At 31.7% G+C, this 21,085-nt stretch overlaps 6 protein-coding genes across 6 annotated transcripts; 3 read left to right on the top strand and 3 right to left on the bottom strand.

The window, feature by feature from the left end:
• Positions 1–342: 342 nt before the first annotated feature.
• On the bottom strand, positions 343–1,029 carry Tsp_01133 (DNA topoisomerase 2-alpha). The gene is made up of 2 exons (XM_003376903.1): positions 681–1,029; positions 343–605 (listed from the first exon to the last, which is right to left on the bottom strand). Exons 1-2 carry the CDS (start codon positions 1,027–1,029, stop codon positions 343–345), a joined length of 612 nt encoding a protein of 203 aa, XP_003376951.1.
• Positions 1,030–2,690: 1,661 nt separating this feature from the next.
• Positions 2,691–3,534, top strand: Tsp_01134 (conserved hypothetical protein). The gene is given in 3 exon segments (XM_003376902.1): positions 2,691–2,768; positions 3,297–3,321; positions 3,338–3,534. 3 exon segments carry the CDS (start codon positions 2,691–2,693, stop codon positions 3,532–3,534), a joined length of 300 nt encoding a protein of 99 aa, XP_003376950.1.
• A 410-nt stretch (positions 3,535–3,944) lies between these two features.
• Tsp_01135 (sialin) lies at positions 3,945–9,614 on the bottom strand. The gene is made up of 15 exons (XM_003376901.1): positions 9,519–9,614; positions 9,308–9,338; positions 8,947–9,114; positions 8,592–8,798; positions 6,453–6,685; positions 6,292–6,382; positions 6,028–6,110; positions 5,744–5,918; positions 5,534–5,664; positions 5,329–5,478; positions 5,139–5,271; positions 4,931–5,076; positions 4,781–4,873; positions 4,538–4,709; positions 3,945–3,958 (listed from the first exon to the last, which is right to left on the bottom strand). Exons 1-15 carry the CDS (start codon positions 9,612–9,614, stop codon positions 3,945–3,947), a joined length of 1,923 nt encoding a protein of 640 aa, XP_003376949.1.
• Positions 9,615–11,999: 2,385 nt separating this feature from the next.
• On the top strand, positions 12,000–12,376 carry Tsp_01136 (conserved hypothetical protein). Its single transcript, XM_003376900.1, has 2 exons — positions 12,000–12,156; positions 12,186–12,376. Exons 1-2 carry the CDS (start codon positions 12,000–12,002, stop codon positions 12,374–12,376), a joined length of 348 nt encoding a protein of 115 aa, XP_003376948.1.
• Positions 12,377–12,646: 270 nt separating this feature from the next.
• Tsp_01137 (rhotekin-2) lies at positions 12,647–17,389 on the bottom strand. Its single transcript, XM_003376899.1, has 13 exons — positions 17,298–17,389; positions 17,059–17,143; positions 16,566–16,674; positions 16,294–16,347; positions 16,122–16,242; positions 15,551–15,698; positions 15,056–15,154; positions 14,883–14,981; positions 14,697–14,826; positions 14,304–14,400; positions 13,718–13,920; positions 13,185–13,350; positions 12,647–12,782 (listed from the first exon to the last, which is right to left on the bottom strand). The coding sequence occupies exons 1-13, from the start codon at positions 17,387–17,389 to the stop codon at positions 12,647–12,649; spliced, it is 1,539 nt and encodes a 512-aa protein (XP_003376947.1).
• A 378-nt stretch (positions 17,390–17,767) lies between these two features.
• Positions 17,768–21,085, top strand: Tsp_01138 (EF hand domain containing protein). Its single transcript, XM_003376898.1, has 9 exons — positions 17,768–17,777; positions 17,950–18,038; positions 18,412–18,475; positions 18,532–18,575; positions 18,633–18,839; positions 19,558–19,740; positions 19,794–19,981; positions 20,062–20,408; positions 20,511–21,085. Exons 1-9 carry the CDS (start codon positions 17,768–17,770, stop codon positions 21,083–21,085), a joined length of 1,707 nt encoding a protein of 568 aa, XP_003376946.1.

Below are 21,085 nucleotides of genomic sequence, written 5' to 3'. Positions count from 1 at the left end.
GAGATGTTTATTTTGTAAAGGTTGCTCACGTATAATGCTACTGATTGTTATATCCGTCCCACCTTACAAATTTACTTTTACATTACATGACATGGTTTTAAAAAGATACTGAAAAGTGATAACACGTTATTCGACGCATCTGCTAGCGTGGTAATTTATCATGCATAAATTTATTCAACTTTTACATTGTTTTTAATTACAATACAACAGGATGTTTGAATGTAAATTCAATCAAAACCCAACAAAAATAAATTTTCAGTGCATTTATGTCAGACATTATAACAGTTATAAAAGATATTGTTCAAGTGTAGCTTGAGGGGTTGCTTCTGCGTAGCAAATTGTCTAAAATGCAGTTTCGAGATGTTGAACGTGACGTAACAGTTGAGGTTGTTTTTGAACAGCAAAATTTTTCATCTTCTCCAAGGATGCAGCGAATTTCTTGTGAGAAATTATTTTTTCAGGAGTAATAGACTGATTCTCGTCTTCTGACTGTATCTGCATCCATTTCTTCGCATTCTTCATCGATAGCAGTTCTGCTTCCCCTTTTGAAGAAGATAGCACTTCAGTCGTTTCGACGTATTTGTCGCCATTGGCAAAATTCATCGCTGAAGTTTCAGCAGCTTTTGCAATACGGAGCAGTTTCTCTATATCCTTCAGCAGTTCTTCGTCAGGCATTTAACTGCTATCAAAACAATCTGTTGGAAACCCAGCATTTCTGTAGCCCTTGACAACTGTATTGCGCTCTGCATCTTTCCAAGCTGTATTGATCCAACGCAAGGTGTCTAAAACATTTATCTTTTTAGATAGTTGACTAACATGCCCTGTTCCATCCATGCGCAACAGCAATATTTGTAAGAGAAGTTTTTGATAACGTAGTTTAGAGTCAAGAATAATATCTTGATCGAGTGGATGTATTTCTGATGTAGCATTAGGAAAGAAGAATAGCATATTCACATGCGAAAGTTCAACATCAACATGGCAAGGTGCATTATCAACACGAAGTAAGATATGGAGGTTCGCCAACCGCATCTGCCGGTTTAATTCTTCCAATCATTTTGTAAAGATCTCATTATTCTTGTTCCATACCCACTTAATCGGCAAATCTTCTGACTATACATATTTGAACCATCGTGGTTTCTCACTTTTCACAATAACAAGTGGAAAAAGTTTTTCTCCAGTCATACTGACAGGAAGCAATACGGTCAGGCGCTCCTTAGACAACTTACTACCTTTACACTTGTCGTTCATAACAGTTATTTGGAATAGTTCTGAACAGAAGTTCCTTTTCATCGCAATTGAATATATTTCTCTTCTCATAACACTTCAAAATCTCAAAAAGACGCTCCTTCCAATTGTTTACAGTTCCTTCATCCACGCTGGCAAATCCGTTCCGCTTATAACTTTAAGCTTGATGTTATGGCGTTTTTCAAAGCACTCCAGCCAGCTCGCTGATGCACGAAAGTCTGATCTTCCCAACTGCTGAGCAAAATAGAGCGCCTCTTCCTTCACCAGTGGACTGCTCACAGAAAACCCCTTTGATCGAGCGTGACAAAAATATTGCCATATTAAAACATTTACCCCAGCATTTTCAGTCCTTCTCATCTGTATCCTGTGACGACTTGAATGAACGTTATTTCTTTTTTCCTCTCCAGAATATCCTTTGGATACTCGAAACTTCGCTGCTAATGACCTTCAGCGAAATTTATCTTCCAAAGATAGCTCGTTGTAACTACGTTTTCTGTAAGTTGACGTTTATTTGGTGCAATTGCGAACAAAGAAAAAAGTGTGGGATATTCCCTACAGTACTTCAGGATAATTAAGTTCCACGTTGCATCACTGTATACTGGAAAACTCGGAATGAGCTGTTTCGTCACTTCCCACGCGCCAAAAATCAACCTTCCTGCAAGGCAGAGGCTAAATCAGGTTGTCGATAAAAGGCTACGGATGTTGCTTGAGCATTGGTTAGCAGCGGCAATCAATGCAAACAAAGAATTATTCAACTAGTAACGGAAAGGACAATTTTCATGAATATTAAACAAGAGCAAAGCATCTTTAGTGCTGTTTCACACACGCCCATATTAAACGAGGTTCAGAACAACTGCAACAGACGGCCAGGTGCTCATTACCTTTCGGTTGGAAATCTTAAATATCATTTATTCCAGACACGGCAGAAAGAACTTCAACAGACCTGGCAACGATCGGTAGAAAAAGTGGTGCAATACTTGATCATCAGAAGGGTTACGGTGGTTGGTGGACGTGAATAATTAGTCAGTTGGTGCTGGTGCGTGGTGTTCACTTAGTGGTTGGCCGCGGTGTGATTTGTTACGGTGATTATCGGGGTTTACTCTGATTACGCCCGCTAAAATTCGACTTCATTTTTGTGATTTGCTGTTCGGTGATAGACTGTACGGCGTTTGATCGGTATTTGGCGATTAACTTATGCTAATTTATTTATTTCTGAGGTGGAATTACTTATCAGAACTGAATAACTAATAAAATGGCAAAAGTCAATCGCCAATTACCGATCAAATGCCGTTCAAGCCAAGAGCGAACAACCAATCACACAAAGGGGGGGGGCTGAGTAGGGAAAATAGGATCGGGCGAAATCAGAGTACCCCGATTGTCGGTAGTACATCCTAATAAACACTTTAACCGATTGCGTTGTGTTGGTTTCTCTTTATTACCCCCAGATGTCTTCGTCGAACTGCGAAAGAGGTCGCAAAGTCAACACGGATAGCTCTGACCGGGAGAACAGTCCTGAGACGGAGGTGTACCCTCTAGCCTCTACGGAAAACCCCTTACACAACCACTTTATGGTTCAAAACTCATGAGAAGATGCCCAATTTTGATAAGTGCCTAGAAAACAGAGGTACCCAGTTTAAAGAGGTTCGTCTGTATAATTAATGATGCTTTTTTTACGAACCGAGAAAAACTGCCCAACTTGGGCAGTTGCCAGATTATCAAGATGCCCACTTTGGCAAGTTTCACTGTACTCACTTCAAGATATTTAAATAACAAAGAAATGATAATGCAAAACATAAACTAAAAAAGTTTATCATAAAAATTGGACGCTGCCTTTTTTCACGAAATTATTCATTTATTGTCATCGTGCCAATGCCCAGTGGCATTAAAATCAAATACAATAAAGCTTGTAGTGACAGCTAGAGGCTGTGAGACTTTATTGAGCAATTAAACATCGCAAGCGGGCCAATAATATACTGATTCATTGAAATCAATGATGACAAGATGATGTTTTCGTTTTTCCTAATTTAAATTAAAATATCAGTTTATTTCAGTCTGCTGAAAGAAGAGTAGCTGCGAGTGAGCTTTATTTCAGTACATCTGACAGGAATTTTAATGAGGCCGATGGAAAATTGTCCCATGAACTTTACAATTCATGAATGGTGTGAAATGCATATAAAAGGCAGTGGTCTCAATAGAACAGCATGTAAAACTATTGTAAAAATTTATAAACGATTCCATCTTGTAATTGTCGAACTGCAACAACAACTGAAAGACGATATTGCCAGTTAACACACATCAAGTCTGTCCTAAATGGGAAATTTGCATTTTATGGTAAATAAGTTAAACTGTAATTATTCAAAACAGCACTTTTATTCTTCATTCTTATTTATCATTACGCATTCAATTTTTTGCAATGAGCATAAAAAATATTTTTTTATTTATCTATTATCCACGTGATTAACCGTATATATTTCCGCGTACAATTCATACTATAATAATGCTAAAAACTTCGTTTTTCATGTAACAACATTTGATTATAATATTTTAATTCGATTATTTTAAAATTAGATTATTTTTTAATTAAGTTCAATTTTCTATCATAATAAATGAGAATTCTTTAGAAAAAGCAATTTTGAATACATGAAAGTAAATCATTCTGGAAAACGATTTCCTGTTGCATTTTTGAGTTAATTTCTTATTCAACTGAAGTCATCTGTAAAAAAGGAAAAATAAATAAGCTTCGTATTAAAAGTTTGAAAAAAATGCAATTGCTCTTCACATACATTAAAATAATAATTCATTTATATGTCAAACATTTAATTTAGCATTTTAAAAAATTTATAAAATCTTATACGTACCTGACCATATTTATTCTTTGGTGAGTATTCATTAGGGAAAGCATTAATTCCATTTTAAAACTGCTATTATAAAATGTAGTCATTATCTTTGAATACATTCATTTAATTAACGATTGATCATAAATTAAAAATTATCGATAAAATAACTAAAATTATTTAGGTATTGCTTTGTTTATTACATCATACGGTTGTTTCATTCTTGAACTAAAATTATGCTTTCATATAAGCAACATTTTTATTAAAAGTAACTTGATAATATAATAAATTTAAATAGCAATGAAATTTAAACACTGATTATTTTAGCGCTGATGTTATAAACAAACGAAGCATTTCTGACCTATAAAAACCATTGAGAAAGTTATAAACTGGCAAAATAAACTACTGTTTAGCAAGATATTAATTTGCTATTAACTTATTCATTCTGCATCATGTACTAGTTGATGCAATAAATTCCTCAGCATCTTCATTCTCTGGTGTATCAGGTGCTTTTGATGCTAATTTCGCCCATGGCTGTACTTCGGCTTTTGCAAACAGTGCAAAAACAACACCACCAATGGCGTAAAATGCCGCAGTAATGTAAAATATAATGCACCATTCAGATGAAACCTACAAATATATATTTATTTATCTAAATTCAATTCAAAACCAAGAAGAAAGAATATTAATTGCCTTATTACCCCTTTCTGTACAATGGCGCCAACAATTGATGGGCTAATCATACCAGGAAGCGTGGCGAATGTATTTGATATTCCCATGATAACGCTTGCATACTAAAAATCAAATTCCAATAAATCAGATAATTAAATCGAGAAAATTCCAAAATTTACTTGTGGTGCAATGTCAAGTTGATTTATACTAAAACTTGCCCACACAACCCCACCGAAACCGACGCAAAAAGTCATCAAAATTGTTGCTGCGATATAATTTACCGTGAATGTTAAAATAACAGTAAAGAAAACTTGAACAAAGAGTCCTGTAAAATATTTAATATATATATATGTGCGTGTATGTGTGTGTAGTATACAACTTCCTAACCTCCTGACGCCATCAATTTTCTTAATAACTCTAATGTTATAATCTTCTTACTGTTGATGTAATCAGCAAGATAACCACCTACTTGCAATAATATTCCCATCGCCAAATACGGCAAAGCACTAGTGAATCCAGTCTAAATCAAATGAAATTCATTATTATCTTATAAACAAATAATTTAAATAAAAAATACCGATTCCAACTTAAAACCAAGAACATCGTTCATATACGCAGGCAGATAGGTAAGCATTGTATAGAAACCCCAATTTTCGGTTGTATGAACAGCAATTATTGCCCAGACTGCTTTGGAAGTAATAAGCTCCTTCCATGGGACAGATTTCGCCTAAAATTAACAGTTTTTTTCAAAAAGAGACAAAACTGCTCATCGCCGTCTTTACCTCTAATTTATTTCCCACCACTTTGTCGTTTTCAATAAATTCAAGTTCTGCTTCAGTAATTTTTCCATCACTTCGAGGGGTTTCAGCTATCGTGCTAAGCCATATAGATGACCAAATACATCCGCATATTCCTAAACAATTCAAAAATGTAATGCGAAGGCAATTTTAAAAAAATACCTTTCACAGTATATAATAAATATACAAATTTACCAGATACGTAAAACACTGTTGTCCAATTAAATCGCTGCGCAATAACTGATGTTAATGGTGAAGCTATAACAGTTCCAAAAAAAGAACCTGAAAATACGATGCCTGATAGCCTTGATTTTTCATTTTCAGGAGCCCAATGACTCCAGATGGCTTGCATCGATGGATATGACACTCCCTAAGAAAAACACTATGAAACTGGAAAAATATTATTTCATGAATACTTGACAAATTCCTTGAAGAAGACGCAGAAAAAACAACAGACGATAATCCAATCTTGCACATACTGGGGTAAGCATGGTAAGAACAGAACAAGCCACAGTACCGCATCCCAACAGACGTTTACCACCAAAACGACAAGCCAACCACCCTGTAAAATACAAAATAATTTTTACTCATTATCACAGAACAAATTAATTTTACAAAAAGTAAAAAAAACAATATATTATAGAAATTTTCCTTTATTTAAAGCAAAAGTTCATATTGAAAAATCTGTTCTTGATTTTTATTTATTTATTGATTTATTACTCGAAATATAAAATATTACTTACCAGCAGGAAACTGGGTTAATATATAACCATAGAAAAAACCACTCAATATGAAACCAATATTGACGCTATCCCAATCGTGGAAATCAGCAATCTATTGAAAAGAACAATGTGGCACATTAATTAATTGAATAAAAATTTAAATTGTCATTTCGACCAAATACCTCAGTTGTCGTGTTTCCATCATCATCAGTAATAGTTGCATTTCTTGTCATGAACAATATCGCAATGCTTAAATTGACTCGCATTGAATACAGAACGCAAAAGCCAACAAAAGCCCAAAATGTGAGAATGTAACGACGTGGAAAAGCATGATTTCGAAAAAATGAATCCACGTCCAAATATTGTCGTGGGTCAAACGCTTTCAATCTCGCCATAATTGCAACGCAGTACTCTTCTGATAAAAAGGGCAACAAAATGATTAAGATCAACAAAAGCAGTGCTAAAATAAGTTCAACGCATTTTTAAACATATTGTTAGAAGTTTTAAAGTAGTATTTTAAAATACTGTATACACTACGATAAACAGCGTTTGCAGTTGTCAGCATGAACAATGAATACTACAAATGACAAGACGTTAGAATTAGGAGCAGCTATACATTTCGTGTAATTTATTGATTAGCATAAACAAAGATAATAGTATAATTGAATGGACACGTTCAATCGACTGCATACGATATTAATTACAACTTCATCAATTTAAAATAAGAATCATTTTCACAATTTTGAGTGGTCACGTATTTTGATCAAATTACTCATTTCGATTGAAAGCAAAACTGTGAAAAAAATTTGCCTTTGGGAATTACTTCTTCTTTTTCATTGGTAATTTCAACTCTAAAATTCGACATTTATCTGGCATTTTCAAGCCGTACAGCAGTTTGAAGAAAACATTGAGTAAAATACTTATACAACCTTTAAAAACATAAAAACGACTAGCATAATCTAATAAACATGCATAATTGAACATTGCAATTGCTTTAATTTTCAAAAAATAATATGCAATGATTACGATGAGCATATCAAATTTGCAACTGATATTCATAAGTGTTAAATATTATGAAAATATATATTCACCGTGAAATAATAGTGGACACGTTTCTCAATTTTTGAGTCAAATTAGAGAAATAATTTGACAAGAATAAAACGAAAAATATCTCAAATTGTCAGAATAAATGTAAACTTACCGTGCTTGGATTGGATAAATAATGTCAGAATAAATGTAAACTTACCGTGATTTGGAATAAACGTTTAAATTTCTGGTATTTCAGTCCAAATTTATTCAGTGATGAAAAAAATTTAAATGCAAAAAATACATAAAATAAAAAATGCCAAAAATTATGATTTTTCACATATAAGATATTCGTTCATGAGTATTAAAATTTTATGACAGTTCTTCAAATAATGATAATAAAGTTACATCCTGATGTGAATAAAAAATAATACCAGTTACAAAATAAAAGATTTTCAAATAAAAAATAGTATAAACGACAATAAATTAGCAATAAATATTTCAAAAAATGTAAATTAAGCATTATTTTTCAATGAAATTTATTAATTAGTTTAAATTATTTTGATAAATGCTACAGTAGTCTGCAATTGTATTTTTTATTTAATGTAAAATTTTAGTCGACGTGGAATTTCACTTGGTATTATTAATTTTTAAAATTGAAATGTAAAAATTTACCTCAAACGGTGATATTTTTTTCCTTTTTTAAATATAAGTTTTTGAATAGTTATCTGCTTATACTGGAAACTATGTAATGTGTAGTATTTTACTTATTTGGTTAGTGTTTTGGATATTTTTCAGAATGAATTTGAAGATTAGGAAAATTTATTTTATTTCAATAATTATACAAAATTGACAGTTCGAATTCGAAATGTTGCATTGTTTGCGCGATTTGATTTTGAAAATTTAATTTCAAAATATAATTGTATAAATAGTTATTAAAGGTGGAGTGTTCATTTACTACAATGTTCCAATAAAAGCAAAATGGAAAACAAAGAGAATAATACTAATAATATTTAAATAATGTTTGACATGAGATAAGTGCACGAAATATGCCATGAATGGATGAATGATGCAGTGCTTAAACAGATTGTAGTAGTAGAAGATGAGTGAAATAACTGCACAGCAGTAGTAGAAAGAATTGAAATTCACCTTTCCAAATAATCTTTTGAAGTGTTGTCGTTATTTCATTTGCGATGGCACATTATGGCAACGAATTCTAAATGGAAAATATGCAAATATGTGTATACGACAGATAAAAGAAAACATATTGCCCCTCTTCGATGATATTTGCATACCGTCGAAATCGATTTTTGAATTTTTGTCCACATCAGCAGCTTTGTATATGGCATTCAATTCGTCAGGACTGATCACGTGACCCATGCGTTTCAGAGCTTCGTGCATTTCTTTGCGTGTAACGTGGCCATCATTGTCACGGTCCATTTCATTGAACACTGATTTCAGAGACAACGACATTGGATTGGCTCTAGCGATTTCGGAAAATTCTGGAAATTTTAAAGTTTTTTTTATCGAAAAAAAGAATAATTTTTCATTAATTTTCGTTTAAACAGCAAAATAGGATTAAAAATTGAGATTAATATCACTTGCAAATAATATTATGCATCAGTTTAATAATAATAATAATAATAATACCTTCGAAGCTTATTTTTCCATCTCGATTTGCGTCAGCAGCTTTGAACATGGCTCTTATTTCGTCTGCGTTCGGTTCTTGGCCAAGACGAAGCATAACTTGGCGTAGTTCCGATTCAGTTATAAAACCATCTCCATTGACGTCGAATTGACTGAATACAAACTGAAGCTCTATAAATAATAATTCATAATTTCCATTTGCGTTCAATTTCATTATTCATTCAGTGATAGCTGGTGATTTATAGTTGCACAACTTATTTATTATTTAAATTTCAAGCAAACATTCATTCAAATTCAATTCAAGGTTAAATTGGTAAATTTATAATTTCATACATTGATATCATAATTTTCTTACAACGCTTACCATGGTCAGGAATTTCTCCAAATGCACGCCCCTGAAAACAAAATAATAATAGATTACTGTTTGATTTAAACAAATTTTGATAACAATTTATATTTATATAATGGAAAACGAGCATTTTATTTAAACAATTTTTAAAAAATGTAAATATATTATGCAAGCAACAACAATGAAAAAATAGAAACAATTGAATGCTTGGAAAAGAATTATTTACCGCTGATGCTCCAGCCGATGCTATTTTTGATGGATAATTATTTGCATGTGATGTGACATTTTCAGAGCCAGATATGCGTTTTACACAATTTCCCATTTTCAGTGTCAGCAGCGTTTACACAACGTCAACTGTTCAATGTTGACAGCAACGTTGAAAGCGACAGGCAGATAGAGAGAGTGAGAGCAACAATTTTATCGGTCAATTAATTTAAAAAATCTAAACAATAATTTTCTTCACCATCTTTCACAAAACTATATGAATTTGTTTACAAATTTTGTGCATTTTTAATGCAATTTCAAAAATAATAACAAAAAACATTTTACGTAATTAGCATTCGATATGCAATACAAAATATTCATATTCTTTCCTGTGATGTAATATTGTTGTATTTTATTTTATTTTATTTTTATACGTCTTATCATAATGTGTGGCACAACAGAATGTTCAACTAGGTTGCATTTTACAAAATTCCAAGACAACAACAAGCTTGATAAAAGTTTGATTAACGTTCAATTATTAAAATTTCCAACATCAATTTACAATTTCACTTCACAACTGAACTGCTTTTCTTTCAATTTAACATTTGCAAAATTTTGATTGATCAGAATATAAAAAAAACGTGAAAAAATGCAAATAAACAATGTCGCAGTGGACAAGAATAAAAGAAAATCTTTTTTTTGAAAGAAAAAATGAAATTATCATTATTATTTATTGGAAAAATTCTTATTCGAGAGTTGAGCAATAAAATAATTTTTTAAAAATGAACAACAGTGATAGCTTTTTCAACTTCAATTAAATCGAACATAATTATTTAATTTTTACAGTACTGTGTTCCAATAGAAAGATTACTTGTGGTAATTTTTGTGTGATTGAAAAAAAAAGATAAATATAATATAAAGAATAACTTGCCTTGTGAGAGATGAAAAATAGGAGGGAAAAAAAATAATATTTTTGATGGGAACTGAATTTGATGAAGAATAATTTTCAAATAAAGGTGATTGTTGATTTGAATTTTGAATGGAAATTTAAATGTGAGCAGCTGATGAGAAAGAATTGAAGATTGCAAAAGTGGAATATGAGAGCAATTCTTGGAGAGCAGAAGATGCTGAATATTTGCCAGACTGGTTGGTTTGTAAAATGTTCAAAGATCACTGTGAAACAAGTAAAAATGTCGGCCAAAGCAATACCATTCTACTACTACCACCATGTGAAATGCCAATCTGCCATTAATAGCCAATCTCGCAATTAATGTTGAATGTTGTTTAATAAATTTTCAAAATTTTCCATATTATTTCCTGTTGTTGTTGTTGTTGTTTTGCATTCTTATTTTATTTATTTGTTTATTTTTATGTTTGTTTGTATGGTTGAGATGAACATTTTTAATACGGATCTCTTGGAGTGCATCATTTTATACGGCAAGTAATAGCAGTAATAATATGATGGAAGATTATCATTATCATTATCATTATCATTATTATTATTATTATTATTATTTGAATGCTTGCTAATCTTGAATTTCAATCGTTGCTTTTGCAAAACCAGAAATACCTGCATATAGCAACAGCAGCAACAGTTTAGAGATTTTTATCATCTTTTGATCACGTTTGGAATATATTTTACAAAAAGTGATTTGAATAAATTAATTGAAAATGTTCAGAATTTATCAACCAGTACAGAATAATATATTTACAAATGCATTTTCAATTTTTCTCAATTTTCATTATGTCTTTTCATACTGTCTTGGATCGGTTGGCCACACAACTGGGACGTGTCGCAAGCAATTTCGCCTATTCAATTCATTATTAACAACTTACTGTAATTTCCAACAACAACAACAAATTCAAAATTGTATTGAAGTTTCATATTTTAGTTGTTTAATTTTATTATTTTTTATTACTTTATACAAGTTAGTAGAAAAGTAAATTTAAAGAAAAAAAATATATATATGCTAAAATTGTTTCGAATGTTCGTTCTGTTCACTTTATGCAGTTGTTGAAATCTATTTCAAAGATTTCTTCTTCGTCTGATGGGTAAATATTTGAAACATTTTGACATTTTCTTATAAAAATTTTAAAAGCTGGTTTAATTATTGGGCTGTCGTGTGTTTTTCCAACACACCCGTTATTTATTCTACATCATTGCTTTGCGTTTAATAAACAAGCACACATAATTCACATGCTAATCATAAATGATCAATTTTCATTTTATTTACAACTAATATACGAAGAAGAAAACGAAAAAAAAGTTTCATTATTTTATACTTTCGGATGTAATTTGAATTTCAATTTCACAACAATATTTCATATCGAGTGGAAGTGATTTTTCAAATGAAAAAAAATCCAACAAAATTTTCATTCAATGAACGTCAACTTTTAGACTTGTATATAATTTAAACTAAACAAATTGTAAAGATAAAATTTAATTTAAACCAATTTTGAACAACATTAAAGTTTAAAGTGAACAAGAGAAACAAAAGAAGAAATGTTGAAGTTGAAGTCAACGTTGGCGGTGGGTTGTTTGGCAAGTGTCGAAATGAAGCACAACGTCGATGAACAGCAAGAAGAATGCCTGCGCAAATGTGGTTCCAAAGCTTCCAAAAATGGAACCAACGGTCTCTGCTTAAACTGTTATCAGCAGAGTTTGAAAAATCCCTCAGGAGATATTCAGCAAAAGCATGGAGACAAACCGAAAAGTTCGAAAAGCCAAAATGCAGACAGCAACGGTCGACCAGAGTCGAGCTCACCGACATGCTCGACCAAACGCAAACGTTGCGAACAGTGCAAAGTGAAATTGCCGTTAATTCCAATGGAATGCAGGTGTGGCAAAGTGTTTTGCAAGCTTCACCGTTATGCAGCTGAACACAAGTGCACGTTCGATTATAGAAAAATGGCTGCCAAAGAAATTGCACGGAACAATCCGAAAGTCGAAGCTGAAAAGCTTCGCAAAATATAAAACAATTTTGTTCATATTTCATAATTAATTTGTAATTTCATTTTGTAAAAATTCTATAATAAATTATATTTTATAAAATCAACATTATTTGCACATGTTCATAAAGTATCTCTATTCACGGTGCAATTGTCGTCACAACGATAGACGGACAAGCGCACAAATTTCCCATGCACCATTTAACGTGAAATGTCAGATTTGGTTTTGTCATTGTCGTCCACAACTTCAACAGTCGGCTTGCCCAACAGATCTAACAATGTGTTCGATTCGTGTCGCAAATTGACAAAAAGCCACGTCAAACAAAGCAACGTCGTTCTGAATAATATGCAATATTTCCAAATGGAAAATTCTTCCAAAGTTAATGCCTGAAATCAAAGTCAATTCAACCGGATCCATGTAATGGAAAATTTTTCCGAACAACATCTACCGCTTGAAAGACGTTCCCATTGTCAGGGGCGGTGGTCGTCGTCGTTGCACTTTCTGAAGATGTTCTATTGAGACCCTGGATCCAAATGTGCTCTTCGATGGGTAGAACCATCAGACACATTACCATTATCACGAAATGTGTCAGGACAACAAACACGCCAGGAAGGAGATTGACCGCACGAAGAGTGCCGTTCAAAATGCGAACCAACGCGTGGGATATATCGTAACTTAAAATTATGATTGCGTGAAAAATTCAAATCTCAAAACAAACGAACAAACTTTCCCACGTACTTGTCCAAAATTGCCACTGTACAAATTGCAACAATGCCAAAATATAGTGAATGAATTGGAAGTGAAATGTGAGTATAGTAATTCAAAAAATTGACACTAATTACGCTCGTTTCAGCTGCTGCAAAAACGCACAAACAATGAAACAGAGAAAATCCAGTTAATATGCCTGTAAAATACAGAATTTTTAATAAAAAAACAATAACATATAACATACAACTCAAAATAATCTGCTGACCGTGAAGCAACGATGCAAACGTGTTGAAGGATTTTTGAATGGAAAAAGCCGTGTGAACTCTGGAAACAATTTTTCGATGCAATTTTTCATCTTTTTCATTTTCATCTTTTTCTGAACAAATTATCTCATCTAATCGACTACGACTGGTTTTGAAAAATCCATCTATAATAATAATAATAATAATAATAATAATATTGAAAATTATACAACAACAATTTCCATTTATAAACTTTTTTAAAATATCAATTTATATTGCCTGCTTTTTGAACGTAAATATGCTGTTCATTTTGTGCATCACTTTCGCTGACGCCAATTAATAATTCTGTATTTATAGCCGATATAGCTGGATTGGATTGTTTCGGATCAATGGGATCGCTGGTAACGCTGATCACATCACTGGCCGCTTCGCCGAGAATGATCAGTCGTTTGGCCGCTACTTTCGGTGAAGCAGGCGGTACGGCTTCTTCCTTTTTTCCATCATTCAATTCTTCACTTGAAACCCTGAAATATGTTCAAAAATATTATATTGCAATTTAAAATAAAATTTACAAACAACAACACAAGAAAAGCAAACATGAAGCTTCTTACATCGATCTGGATAATTTTGAACAGAGATTTGTTTAAAAAATTTAAAGTATGAAGAAGAAGAAGAAGAAGAAGATATAGAACAATATTCCAATAACAAATGATAAAATTAAAAATTAAAATATCAAGCAAAATTTATTGCCACTGATTTGAAAAATTAAACATAACCGAGAATGGAGAAGTGAATCTCAGTAATGAAAAGTTAAATAGAAAAAAACTGACTTTTCTTCACACGGGTCATCGATTTCAGGCTCTTCTCCGTTTCCAATAGACTTTTCCAGATTACGTTCAGAACGCACCGACGCCATATAGCACAAGTAACTATGACAACCATATTAAACAACTTGTGCACGAACGACAAAATCAATTCATGCAAATTATTGAACATCAACCAACCTGATCAATTATACATTTATTTGCTTACTGTAATATTTTTCGAAAAAAAGTTTCTTTTTAAAAAGAAACCAAATCTGACAAATTATTCACGTTCAAAAAAATAAATAATCAAATAAAACGTAAAATTTATTCATCAAATTATAAAAATCAATTTTGATCAGAATGTTTCACATCAAACGTAATGCCAAAATAATTCAATCTTTACTCTGGCGAAACCATTTCTTTTACATTTTCTAAAATTATCGAATAACTATTTTTAATCTCATCTGCTAAAAAATCTATTTATATATATATACCCTGACGATGGTGAATTAAAGTTCGATAAAACTGCTCCAAAACGTCCACTTCACAAGACGTAAAAACCAACACATCCCCTGATACGGTTGTTAAAGTAAATTTCAATGTTTCCCAAGTAAAAGTGCAATCCTGAAAAAAATTATACTAAATTTTACAAATTAACAATATTTACATTCAAATCTTACAGCAGTAATATTCACAGTTTGCAAACCATTTGACCAATATATGTAAAGCTTCACTCGTCGAAGAATGCAACGCACCGATTCATAATTTCCAGAATTATTCTTCACATATATGTAATAAAGAACAAATTAACATTTTTTACAAGTAAAATACAACTTTATACAAATACAATTACTTGAACAGTTAAATATCCATCAAAAGTGAATTTGCTTTTTGAATTTACGTTAATACAAATATCACAACACAAGAAGCCAAAGTTCGGGGGAAAGAATTCCTGAAAATCTATAATAAACAGTTGTAAAAATTTAGTAGAACAATTAAATACGTGACAGCTAAAAATATGTATATAAATAATTATTGTAATTACCGTTTAATTCAAAAATTCTACACAAAAAAGCTACACTTCACATCCTACGTCATTTCAGGCAAGTTCTTTTATATGACAATTATCAACTATTATTTTAAAAAATTAAAATTGAAAAAAGACTCTACTTTCGTTTAATATCAAATTGGTGACAACTGAACCAGATGGAGTCAGACTGGAACGATTCAAGATGACTGAAGCAACTTGACAAAATCTTGCACATGATAATGCTTTATGTTTTTTTCTCTAAAATGCATATAATCAGTACGCATATATTTATTTGCAGATGTGATATATTAAAATTACATATATGCTAGGACCACGAGATAAGCTCCGAGAGATCGGTTTCAGAACTTTATTTTTAACATTTTCAACAGATTCATGATCTTCGCCATCAGAAATAAGACGGCTGTATAATGTAATGACGAGGTTAAATTCAGCAGGCACGTTTTTGCTAAAATAATTGAAAACATTCCATTTTCAATTATAATTTATCAAGTTCATCAATCTTAGACGTGAATTTGATATTTTTTAATTTAATAATAAATTCTTTTCTTTATTAAAATATGCAATATGTGCATATTAATATTTGCTAAACTACATTTAGAAACATGACAACATCTATTTTACATTACATTAAAATAAAAAAGCAAATTATCATTGATATAATAGCTTAAAATGTACAAACATATAATATAATACTTCAGCTTTCAAACATGAAACTTTCTTTAAATACATTTTTCCACTCGAAAATTGTAGAATTAACTTATAATTATGATACAAGAAAACAATGTATAAAAAGTTATTTCCTAATTTAAGAAAACCATAAAATGTTACCAGTTCACAAAATTCAAAAAAGTGAAACAAATATTCTTACAACACAAAAGTCTCTTCAAACTGTATATCTGTAAATGTTCGATCAACATGCGACACAAGTCTAGTATCACAGATGTCGTCTCCAATTTCGCAAAGGGCAAAAACGGCATATGATCGCGAATCTCAAAAAATGATATTTATAAAAATAATGTTACATTTATGAACAATAATACCTCCTTTATTCAGAAAATGATCTTTATTTTTCCAAGCCAACGGTATTCTTACATCTGAAAAAGCAAACTGAACTCTACGAACAATTATTTAATTAACCACCTTTCAGTATAACATTTATTGGACGAAAGGATAATCCAGATGATAAACTAAAAAATACAATTATTTTCAATATAACAAAAATTATTTGAATACTACCTTGTTCTTTGAAATTTAAATTTTTCAAATCGATGATAGCATTCTAAACGCTTCTCACTGACAACAGCGCTTTTACCGGCTTCTAACAAAGTGTCAACAGGATATGCTCTCCATTCCTTCAGAATATTTTCAGCGGCATTTTTCAAGCATGTTTCTATTTTAATATTTTCCAACAAAGTGTTATTCTAAAAAATATCAAATTAAATAACGTATGCATTTAAATTTAATGCTCACTAATAAACTTCTATATGAAATAAATTGAACCATAATAATAATAACAATAATAATTCGAGATTCCGTTCATTCACCAATCAAAGTTGAATTGAGCAGAAACAAAAATGTTATCAACAGATTATTAGCAGATTGCAATATATAAAAGCAAATAAATTTCCGTTACTAGAAAAAAGTTTCGACCTATTTGCTAATTTTACAGTCCTAATAAAAAGTAACAGTAAAAATGCCGCACACTTGACTGTTTCACATAAATCTGAAAAAAATCACTTCCAATATCTGGAAAAGACTTTTAAATAAATAATTCATTTCATTATTGTATTTTCATTGCAGCTTACTTTATTACGACACGATGCTCGAATTGAACTTCTGTTACAATTACTTTTGTGACGACGCAAAGAAAGTGGAAGACAACTTTTTTTCCTGAAAACAAAATGAAGTGCACAACAAATCTTAAAAATAAATAAATTACATTTATTGTGAATAAAATACTTAATGTACTATACTTAATATACAAACTACAGTCTACAACGAAGTAGGAAAATATAATTATTTATTAAAAAAAATCCCTTCTTACTGCAATTTGGATCTTGTACCAGGCGTTTGACTCAGTCTTCTGATAGATTTCTTAAGCAATAAAGAAGAAGAAAGCTTTTTAGAACTCCTCATGACTACGCTGGCATTTTGATGCAAACTTCAAAAAAATTTGAATTTACTTATAGTCAAGTTTAAATACAGTATGATGTGTATTTGTTTCACTTCCTGTTAAGACTTGACTGCGTATAATGGTCGTTAATCCTAATTTTTCGGCATATTATTCAAGTCTACTTGTTTATATATTATATAAATAAAGCTGTTCAAACAATAATCTGTTTAAACTAAATTCAGACGAAAACAACCCTGTTACAATAAAAACAAACAAAGTACTTGTTTCTGCGAAAATTAAACGCATAAAATGCAAAAGATCGTTAAACTGTTAAACATAAAGTTATTTTTAAATAACGATGATAATAAATTTTAAAATGTTAAGCCACTTCAGCATTCAATATGTTTTACAGTATGAAAGAAAAGGAGTTATCAAATAAAATATTTAATTTTATTTTTAATTCAAAACGATAATTTTACATTGAATAGATTTACATTTCTTCAAGTTTTTCAAGTTTGCTGATCTATTAATTACATTAACTGATATTTGTGTAATTGACATTATTCAAGTATATTATTTACAGACATTGCTGACATCATTTTTATTTGTAAATGCAAGTTGCCATACGTCGTTCAAGGATTTCGCCTTGTTGCTTGTTTTGTTGAAAGTTTTGTAAGCGTATTATGTTTCACGGAACTGGCTTTATTGCGTTTATTTTTATTTTGTTGCCTTTTTGTTGTTGCCGATATGTGGAAATAAAATCCACGCCTCAACCAAGCCCACCGCCGCCGGATGATTACTTTCAGGTGACTGATACAATTTTAATATTTAATTTTAAATGATTTGAAATTTTTAAAATATTAATCGTTAATATTAATAAGTATAAAATTTTTTCTTATCCTAATTATTTTAAATATTTTCAGCTATTTTTTCAGAAAATTATTTAGGTTGTATTTTTTTGTATTGTTAGTAAACTTTTGCTGTTTTATGATATCATTGTTATTTAAAGAAAGCTAACAGTTTACATAATTTCATTTGACTTTAGCATTATAACTTAGCATATGAGCAGTACTTGAAAGACGTTGTTGCTGCTTTAGAATCAGATCCAGGTAAGTGAAAATGTGCTTTGTTGTACAATTATTGTGTACATTATGTGAAATTTAAGCATTTGCTGAGCGACTTCGTGCTGCTACTCCAGAAGAAATCCACGTAATTTATTTTTTATTCCCTCTTTTATCGTTAGTAGTCACTTCCTTTGATTTATAGTCTGGAAAAATTGCCGAAGCTCTTAATTTTGTGGATCATAATGTGAGAACAAAGTTGAATCAAATTAAATTAATTGAGCTGGAACGTCTACGGAAAGCACTGGAAAAGAAACGCGATCACGAAAATGGTTTCGCAGCCATGCTGGAACACATCGACCATAATAAAGATACTTTTGATTCAGCAGATTTACAAATGCTGATTCGGAAGGTAATAAAATAGAATGCTTTAAAACTACATTTACTTTTAGCACGCTTGAGATTATTGAATCTACGTTCATTAGATGTTGATGGATGCTCCTTGTAGGTGCAACTGATTTAGGGTCAAGAAACTAGTTCAGCGTATTTTCTCAATGTTCAGTGTTTTCATTGAAAATACTTTTATTTGACCCCTTTTAATGTTAGAAAATGTGAAACATTCAATTTATTTCATAACTTCACTATATTTTTCGGATTATGGTGTAGAGTAGTGTAGTTTTCATTACTGTATATTTTTTGATTTTCAGGTAAACAGAATTACTGAAGAAATTTTGGTCTTCGAAATTTTTTCTAAATGTAAATATTTGTAATTGCAAGGAATTTTTCTTGCTATTTACATAAAGAAAATGCTTCAATAATAAGTAAATTTATATACGGTGATATAGGCAAGTGTAATTACCGATTATATCTTCTTTAGTGCAGTACACTTTGTTTGAAACTTTTGAAGCTTAGACCACTTTCTATTTTCGAAAGTTGAAGTTGGGTTTAAAATGTACATAATATAACAGATTACATGACTGGATGACCAGATTTTCTTTTAAAAAATATTTAATATCTGTTTTGTAATGTAACTTTGTAACTCATTACTTTTCTGAATAATGTTCATGTTAATTTTTTCAGTGCTGTGGAATTCTAGAAGCATTTAGTATTTACAAAATTATTTATTTAAGACTTCGAAAGATATGGATATGCTCGATCAACAACAACATCAAGAATATAAAGAACATGAAATGAAAGAAGAATTGGAATACCGTCGTAAATTAGAGAATATGTCTCCAGAAGAACGAAAACTTGCCGAAGAAAAGCGAAATGAAGAGATACAAAAAAGAAAAAATAAAAAGCTAAAGCATCCTGTGTGTGTTATTTTTTACGAAAAAATATCTTTTAAAATAAATTGTTATTTAAGGGAAGCAAAGGACAGCTGGAAGAGGTATGGGAAGAGGTTGATAAATTACCAAAAGATGCTTTTGATATGAATACATTTTTTCATTTACACGATACAAATGATGATGGCTACTTGGATATATTAGAATTAGAAGCTTTATTTCAAAAAGAATTGGACCGAGTTTATGGCAATGATCATGCGATTGAAAAGTGAATTTTTTGTTCCTTTTTTTCCATTATTTAAGTAGTAACTTTAAGCGCGATTTAAAATTGTCTTTTTATTTGTACAGGGAAGAAGAATTAGCTAGACTTCGAAAACATGTAGTTGAAGAGATGGATAAAAATCACGACAGTCTTATCAGTTTAAGTGAGTTTCTCGGTGAGGAGAAATCTCCAGATTTTCAAGATAATAATGATTGGTCGGTGCTCGATCCTGCCGAAGCATTTTCCGAAGATGAGTTGCGTGCATATGAAATTCAGTGGAAAAAAGAAAACGGCTACGATGTAATTGATGAAGCAAATAAAGTTCAACACCCAGGTATGGATATTCCTCCAAAACCAGCGGTTCCACAACACGGTGTCCCTTCGCAGCAAACTGGAAGTGCACCCGGAAATTTTCAGCCACAAGCACCTGGAAGTCCGCAACAGCTGCTGCAGCAGCAACAACAGCAGCAGCAACACCAACCACCACCACCACCACCACAGCAACAACATCAACAACAGTACATGGAAAGTGCAGTTCCACTGCAGCAACCAGTTTATCAGCAGGGCCATGGGGCCCCTGTTTATCAAGTTCCTGCTTCGGGTATCCAAGGGAATGTTCCCCCTGGACAATATCAAGTGAATCAGCATATACCCACAGGACAGTTTCAGGCATATCAGAATATGCCTGCAGGACAATTTCAAGCAAATCCCGCACAATATCAGCAAGCAGGTGCATCGGCAACCGGTGGATTTCAAGCCAGTCCATCTCAGTATTCACAACCGAATATTCCTCCAGCACAGCAAAATCAATTTCATTCACAAATGCACGGCATCCCACAGCCACCGAATCAACAACAACATGTTGATAATTTTCAACAAGGCAATGCACATATGGAACAACAACCATATCATCAACAAAAGCTGCCCGATAATGTGGTTGCACATGCCCAAGGCAATCCTGGATTTATTAACAATCCTGCATCTGTTAATAATCAACTGCCTCCTTATCATCATGCTTCTGGGCAACAGCAACAAAATCAACAATTTCAACATGTTCCATCGCCTGCTGGCGTAGGTCAGCAGCAAAATTTTCACAATCCTGGACATTAA

Source organism: Trichinella spiralis (assembly GCF_000181795.1).
Source record: "Trichinella spiralis strain ISS 195 chromosome Unknown Scfld4, whole genome shotgun sequence".
In the NCBI taxonomy this organism is placed as follows: Eukaryota; Metazoa; Nematoda; class Enoplea; order Trichinellida; family Trichinellidae; genus Trichinella; species Trichinella spiralis.
Note: the sequence above shows the minus strand (reverse complement) of the source record. Positions and strands in the feature narration are given on the sequence as shown.